General features: G+C 42.1%; 1 protein-coding gene across 1 annotated transcript; it reads left to right on the top strand.

The window, feature by feature from the left end:
* Positions 1–508: 508 nt before the first annotated feature.
* On the top strand, positions 509–5,585 carry LOC102227940 (keratin, type II cytoskeletal 8-like). The gene is made up of 8 exons (XM_005800891.2): positions 509–1,073; positions 2,626–2,834; positions 3,365–3,425; positions 3,497–3,592; positions 3,883–4,047; positions 4,142–4,267; positions 4,364–4,628; positions 4,718–5,585. Exons 1-8 carry the CDS (start codon positions 636–638, stop codon positions 4,963–4,965), a joined length of 1,608 nt encoding a protein of 535 aa, XP_005800948.1. The 5' UTR covers positions 509–635; the 3' UTR covers positions 4,966–5,585.
* Positions 5,586–7,919: the final 2,334 nt, after the last annotated feature.

The following is a 7,919-nucleotide window of genomic DNA, read 5'->3' as shown; positions in this document are numbered from 1 at the left end:
ACATGCAAAACAGAACTGGCTATACTGGAAAGCTAATTGAGTCAGATTAAGAACCCAACCATGTGTTTTTGTTCACATTCATTGTTTGTTGTTGCATTATTAATCAATGCCTAGCCTTAACCCTATTCCATCAACACATCTTGCTTTCAGATGCATCATATATACAACAAAGATTAATCTTGCTCCACTCCTTTTAAATACTCTCTAAAATGAAACTTTTTCAAATTTGATCAGATCTCCAGATCTCACGAAATGCTCTGCATTTGAATACACAAAGTGGACACAAAGAAAGAGAGAGAGAAAAGAAGTATCACCTCTTGAAATTCCTCAAATAGATCTCTGTATCAACTTAGAGAAGCATGTAGAAGAGGAGGGTAATAGTTTTGACTGGCTGGGCAGTGTGTCAGGGAGGTGTAGAGTTACAACCCAGCCCTCCCTCTCACCCAGATCTGCAGCTAGTGTAAGTCCCCTCCCACAGCAGAGGCAGGGTTTAAAACTCCTCGGTAGATTCCTCTCTGTCTATCCGCCTTGGTCTCTCCCCTCTGCTGGCCTGCCTGTCTGCCTGCCTTGATTAGATCACAGATCACTCTGACCATCCAAAACTTACTTCAGTCAAAAGAGAAAACTACTTCACAATGTCTTTCAGGGCCTCTACCACTTCTTACAGGAGCTCAAGTGCCCCAAGGAGCTTCAGCAGCAGCTCTTATGCTGGACCAGGTGGCATCACCTCCCGCAAGACCTTCACAGTCAAGAGCTCCTATGGAGGTTCTGGCAGCAGGGGCTTCGGAGGAGCAGGCTTTGGAGGAGCAGGCTACGGAGGAGCAGGCTACGGAGGAGCAGGCATTACCAGCAGCTCTGCGTACAACGTCAGCTCCAGCATGGGTTCTGGAGGCTTGGGTATGGGCTATGGAGGCGGCATGGTTGCCCAGGCCCCCATCACTGCTGTCACTGTGAACAAGAGCCTGCTGGCCCCTCTGAACCTGGAGATTGACCCCACAATCTCAGTCGTCCGTACCCAAGAGAAAGAGCAGATTAAGACCCTCAACAATCGTTTTGCTTCCTTCATTGACAAGGTAAGAGCCTGTGACATTATGTGTGTAAAAACCTCCTCTCCAAACTGATGAAAAATTGTTTTGGTAGCGTTGCAAGTTCAGTTAAACAGTGTAAAAGTTGCTTGTAGTTGTGACATTCTTATACAACCTGGAAAAGAAACCCATATGTTCAGCACATGCCATGCAACATTGACTTCCTCCCTTGTTTTGCATAGAGAAAGTTGATTTATGCTCCTCTGTTTGCTTTCCTCACCTCCCACAAATGAAACACAGGCTACACAAGGTTCAGCTTTCTATCTTCTGGATCTGGCTGTCAAAATGCCAAATTTAAATGAGACACAGACCTGAAGAGAAGAGAGAAAGAAAGAGGGAAAACAAGCGTAAGGGTGTGTCAGGGCAGAGCTAAGAGCTTGTGATATGGGTTACCTTGGGAATGGTCCCTCCCTCAGTTCGGGTGTGGCCGTTTATGCTGCCCTGTCCTCCATCTCATTGCCTCATACCACACACACTCACACACAGAGTCATTAAAGACTGCCTTTTGTTACCTTGACAGCAACATCCTATAGAAGGTGTGTCCTATGACTGGATGAATAGAGCAACTTTTAATCTTTCAAATCAACTCTGTGTGTGTCCTGTGTGTGCAAGCCCAGGAGAGTATCAGTCCCCTGAGGTCTCAGTAATGAGTTAATATTTAAAAAGGCCGACTGGTTTCATGTTCTGGCCATTGCCAGCTGACTGGTCGTGTATCGACTCTCTGCCTCCTGGTGCAATGATTAAATGAAGATAAGGAGTGTTTTGCATAAGTCAAAACTGAACAGATAAACTTCAGCCAAAGTTTCTTTTGTCCATCTGTGGCGTTCTGAGTCACTGTGCTGTCTGTACTTACTCGATGGTCAATTCAAGACCGTCTGAAGCCATTTGATCCGCAGTGGCAGAGTCCAATGTCCACTGAGTTGTCTGATCTGCTTTTGTTATCACTCTTTTAGCGGTCACAAAAATGTAAGCTCACCACCACAAAGCAAATACACCCCCCAAACACACACATACACTTTTAGGACACCCCTTCATCACTTTCTGCTTACATTCCTCCCTCATCAAGCCTATAATATACAGTTAAATATTTACCTTTCTACATCGGGCAGCAGTACCGACTTGGCCACTCCCCTTTTGTCTATCCTAGTGGAAAAACAGGACGGTGTGAAAGAGAACGTTAACTAGCTCAATTCCTCCATCACTGCCCTTTTTTTCTAACCACCTAAATCCTGTCAGGATGCATATGTCATGGAGTTCTTCCTGTTGGCCAGTATGGAAAAAACAGCCACCACTCGCCTTGGAAAACAAATAGATGAGAGGAACTGAGACTGCAGAGCACAGTGCAGAAATGAATCTTAAAGCTATGTTATGCACATATCTAGAAAGTTCTGCAATAGCTCGAATTTCTGATTATGAAATCACTTAACCACCGAGAAACAGGCATGTGAGCCATTCATTCTGTCCCTATTCATTGTTTCTTGAATGCAATAGATATCCTAAAATGATCACTGCTAATTATTCATCTTCCGCTTATGTTTAGGTTCGTTTCCTGGAGCAGCAGAACAAAATGCTGGAGACCAAATGGAACCTGCTGCAGGGACAGACCACCACCCGCTCCAACATCGACGCAATGTTTGAGGCCTACATCGCCAACCTCCGCAGACAGCTGGACAGTCTGGGCAACGACAAGATGAAGCTGGAGGCCGATCTGCACAACATGCAGGGCCTGGTGGAGGACTTCAAGAACAAGTGAGGGTTAATACAGACTGGCTTTCTATAGGATCCATCTGTTGGGTTCTAGTGAGATATCAGCATTACAGGGACTCCTCCCTACATCTGTCTGTCTGTCAGCTTACGTCATACAAACTTCAGGGAATTACAACACTAAGGAAGCATGTTACAGACGCCCAGTACACTTTTGGTACAACTCATTTAACCGAGTTGGCTGTCAGAGACAGTTTGTACTACAAAAAGAGTTAAGTACTCTAACACGGCTACTCCAGAAACTGGCAACTGGAAACTTAAGTTTGCTGCTTGTCCAAAGATAAAAGGAGTATATGAACTAAGAAGTTCCCAAGGGAAAAATGTCAGTAACAACTCCCTCACTTCACCATGAGTTAACACGCTGTGAGGCAGATGTCTGAGGGAGGTGCACAAGGCACTCGTGGACAACTACTGCCACCTAGAGTACCATCAGACTAAATGGGATGAAGAGTACATGTCATGAGATTTTGTATTTATTCAAACCCATGTGACAAACTGTACTTTTACCTTCTCAGGTATGAAGATGAAATCAACAAGCGCACGGAGTGTGAGAACGACTTTGTCCTCATCAAGAAGGTAATCATTTTTCCATCCTCTATCCATTGCTCTATCTTGATGTGCCATTCTAATGAGCATGTCTTTTTAAGGATGTGGATGAGGCCTACATGAATAAGGTCGAGCTGGAGGCCAAGCTAGAGAGCTTGACAGATGAGATCAACTTCCTCAGGTCGATCTACGAGGAGGTACGGCACAGACTGTCCTTGTTGGTGTTAATTGTTTCTTAGCTTCTTAAGGCTCTGAACTTAGTCAGTTATTGATTTATTATTCTAGTCATGGCATTCCTATAATGTCTGCGGTTTAATTTTGGAGCATAAATCTGCTTTGATGCATATTCTTTGAACATCTGTGAAGCATTTTGGTCTGACTCTTGCACCATTTATGGAAACAGTAGTGGGATGGATTTAATCAAGAACTTGGGTTGACTAACTCTTCTCTTTTGTTCTCTCCTTCACTTTTGTTTAAATTTCCTCAGGAACTGCGTGAGCTCCAGAGCCAAATCAAGGACACCTCGGTCATTGTGGAGATGGACAACAGCCGTAATCTAGACATGGATGCCATTGTGGCTGAGGTCAGGGCGCAGTATGAGGATATCGCCAACCGCACCCGTGCTGAGGCAGAGACGTGGTACAAGACCAAGGTATTGAAGATGTCCTTTAAGATATTTAACACTTCCTGGTTTCAGCAAGAGCTGAGGCAGTTTCTGAGACATTCTTTTTTTGATGCTCATTTAGTATGAAGAGATGCAGACATCCGCCAACAGATATGGAGATGACTTGCGAGCTACCAAAACAGAAATTGCAGATCTCAACCGCATGATTCAGAGACTCACATCAGAGATTGATGCCATCAAGGGACAGGTACAGAAGATAGGTTCACCCAGCATGGAACAAGACCAAAAGCCACATTACATCATTATTTCATAATCAGATTAACTTATTACTGTCAATTATTAGCGTGCCAACTTGGAGGCACAGATTGCAGAGGCTGAGGAACGCGGCGAGCTGGCGGTGAAGGACGCCAAGGGCCGGATCAAGGAGCTGGAAGAGGCACTGCAGAGAGCCAAGCAGGACATGGCCCGCCAGATCAGAGAGTACCAGGACCTGATGAACGTCAAGCTGGCTTTGGACATCGAGATCGCCACCTACAGGAAGCTGCTGGAGGGAGAGGAGGACAGACTGGCAAACGGCATCCAGGCCATCAACATCTCCCAGCAGAGCAGTAAGTCAACTTCAAATGGACTTTGAAGCCTTTTCACAGTTTGTTACATTTGTACGTTGTCTTACATCTGTCTGGTTTGATCTAAACAGCAAGCTACAGCGGTTTCCCTGCGGACAGTATGAAGAGCAGCTACTCCAGCGGATACAGCAGCGGGTACAGCAGCGGTTACGGCAGCGGTTACGGCAGTGGTTACGGCAGCGGCGCTGGTGGCTTCAGCAGCGGCAGCGCCGGCGGCTACAGCACCACCACACAGACCAAGAAAAACGTCGTCATTAAGATGATTGAGACCAAGGACGGCAGGGTGGTGTCCGAATCCTCCGAGGTCATTGAGGATTGAGCCGTCTAGATTAGAAGTGCAGCTACCTGCCTGCTATGATCGCCTCTGCCTCTCTGGTAGTTTTATACTCGCCGCTCACCCACCTCCACTATTGTAATAAAACAGTCTGAAGTAAAATGCTTTCCGGCCACTCTCCAATAGAGCACAAACATGTGTTACATGAAGCAATAAATGATCCTAACACTACCAAAGATCTGAAAGGGACCAACGAACTCATTCAGTTTGTCTGATGTCTGACTGTTTGTACTAAAAGAAGTAGTTTTGCACCGACCAGTGAATTTCAACTTGGGCAAATTGCAAGTAGGGAAGAAAGGAAAAAAAAATAGAGCACATTCCCATGAAGTCTATGCAAGTGCTGTACCACACATGAAGGGCCATTTTGTTGCATTTAATGGATAGTGATCCTGTTAAAGGAATGTGAATGTACTGAAACAGAGTTTCAGTGTCGTTGGTCAACTTTTGTTTTAAAGTTGCCTCCTACAGTAGGTAGTGCATATCTTCCCTGTGCGTGTTCTGTAACTGAAACTGTTCAACCCCTTAGGAAGCTGCCCGTGTCACACTGTTGTCCTGAGGTGCTGTTTTTGCTACCAAACTGAATAAAAATGTGTTTACTAAATGGACAGATGTTTGATTTTCCTTTTCAACAGCGACTCACTAAAACACTAATCAGAAAAAGTACTTGAACCATTTAGTTTTGGCTTATTAGTTAAAATTGGCAGAGAGAGATTAATTCTGAATCAGAATCTCAGTGGAATCTGGCAAATTAATAAAAAACAACTACACAATTTCTGGAGAATTTAAATGCCAAAATGTGCATATTGGTCGAACTTGAATCAGGCCATCCACTGCTGAAAATTAGTATCAATGTTAAGGTTAGCTAAAATTTAGTCAGTAGCACATGGGGTATCACCAACATGTTGACTAACATGGACTTACTCCCTTTATTATCCAAACACTAGTGTATTAGCTAAAATCAGCTCAAATGTTCAGGTTAGCTTAAAGTCTGTCAGTACCATGAAACCATTGAAAACCGTCAATGGTTTTCAATTAAAAAAAACAAACATTGATGGTTTTCTTTAAATTGACTCATTGTAAAGAAAACTGTTTTTCCCCCTGAAATTTACACTTTATTGAGAGACGGTTAACTTTAATAATATTAATTAACTAGAATACAACACCATTTTTTGTTCTTATGGTGTGCTTTATCACAGGTAACTTGATTTATTTCTAATGCTATAATTTATTGATCAGAAGCAACATATAACATGAGTTGAATAATGCCACATTATCCACGTTGGCCTGTATTGTTAAGTACAGATTGAATGGCGGTTCATGCAGTTGTCGCTACAGAGACAAAGCTACCCACTTTGATAGTAATTTGTGTATTTTTTGATAATGTATTTGGTTTGTAAATCTAGTTTTGATTTGCAAATCTTGTTCTGATCCCATGCTTGGGACATCTAAGACGATTTTTTTCCCCTGTTTCAACTCTAGATTAAGCAAACTAAGTGAAACAACTTGCAGTCTGGTTTATTGATTAATGTTGAACTATATTATAACAAGGTATCTGTTGTGTCCTGTGACCTTCATTGATAATTGGTGGTTCTTGAAACTGCTGCTAACAAATATGCACAATATGCACTGGACTCATAATTAAATTATATGTGACATTGTATCTGAAGCCTGTTGCAAACATACAATATCATTCACAAATAAAATTATTTGCATACATTATGCTGGTCTATGTAACAAATTAAACACAGTTTGGGTCTTGGTCCATTTGTGCAAATCTGTCACACTATAATATTGTAAATACAGCAGATAATGTACGTTGATTGATTACTGACAAAGGTAATTATTACAAGTCACTGAAGCTTGTCTGTCACAAATTGTGATGGTCTGCTTCCATCTGACAAAACACCATCATATATAATACATATGTAATATGATGTTTCATGTCTTACATGAAAACACTGACTGTAACAGAAAGGGCAGCGTCAGTTCAGACTGCTTTTATATTCGCAGGGGTCTACGGCGCCATCTATTGGGGGAATTGTACCTTGTCAACTCGAACTGGTCTTAGCAAATGTTACTTCCTGATTATGTCAGCTTGGGCCTTACTTAAGTGAACTCTCATTCTCACTGCTAAATTCCTGGTCTTCTAACAAAATAGAAAATGTCTATGTAAGAAGTTCCTGAAGGTTGAGTTGTTCTGATGCAGAAAAAAAGATCTCTAAAACAGATCTCACAAAGAAATTTAGATTAGGCTCACCACCTATCTGACGAAAGCTTTGGGATTCCAGTGAACCAAAATGAGAACCATTATCCACAAATGGAGGCCAAAGCCCACTGCTGACATTTCACCCAAAACATCTTGATCTTGACGCATATATTTGGGCAAGACACTAACCCATCTCATTTCTCCTGATATAATTCCAGGGGTGTAAGGACTTTTTCTTTAAACAAAAGCATTTTCTATGAAAAGATCATGTAAAATGGAAATTACTAGTAAAGAGTAACAATGGGTAGTAGCCCTAACTTTGGTTGGTACAAGAATATTAAAAGCTGGGCCATAAAAATGGATAACAATGTTCCAACACACCTAGAATTGAGTTCTTTTTTTTGTTTTGTTACATTTTTGGTGACATATAGGTACCATCTTGATGTATTACACTTTTCAGCTGAATTGAAAATCATATTATTATAACTTTTGGATTCATTGTAATACATGTAAGATGTGTGATTATTAAAAAAGATTGATCTGAAGAGGATTCAAATAGAGAGACAGAGAGAAAAAAAGTGTTTGACATTCCTTGGATAGATTTCTGTATCAGTCATAGAGGTCTATAAAAAGAGGAGGTGATTATTATGGCTGAATAATAAACCCAGAGGTCCAAAGGTATAGTTAGGTCCCCTCCCTCAGCAGAGGCAGGGTTATAAACTATACCATAGAG

The sequence above is a fragment of the Xiphophorus maculatus genome, chromosome 1 (genome assembly GCF_002775205.1).
Source record: "Xiphophorus maculatus strain JP 163 A chromosome 1, X_maculatus-5.0-male, whole genome shotgun sequence".
Lineage (NCBI taxonomy): Eukaryota > Metazoa > Chordata > Actinopteri > Cyprinodontiformes > Poeciliidae > Xiphophorus > Xiphophorus maculatus.
Note: the sequence above shows the minus strand (reverse complement) of the source record. Positions and strands in the feature narration are given on the sequence as shown.

Bases quoted from the DNA above. Each gene is read 5' to 3' on its own strand.
- LOC102227940 (XM_005800891.2), top strand. From the start codon at position 636: ATGTCTTTCAGGGCCTCTACCACTTCTTACAGGAGCTCAAGTGCCCCA. The intron at 1,074-2,625 runs GTAAGAGCCTGT...GCTTATGTTTAG, and splicing joins TTGCTTCCTTCATTGACAAG to GTTCGTTTCCTGGAGCAGCA. The intron at 2,835-3,364 runs GTGAGGGTTAAT...TTACCTTCTCAG, and splicing joins GTGGAGGACTTCAAGAACAA to GTATGAAGATGAAATCAACA.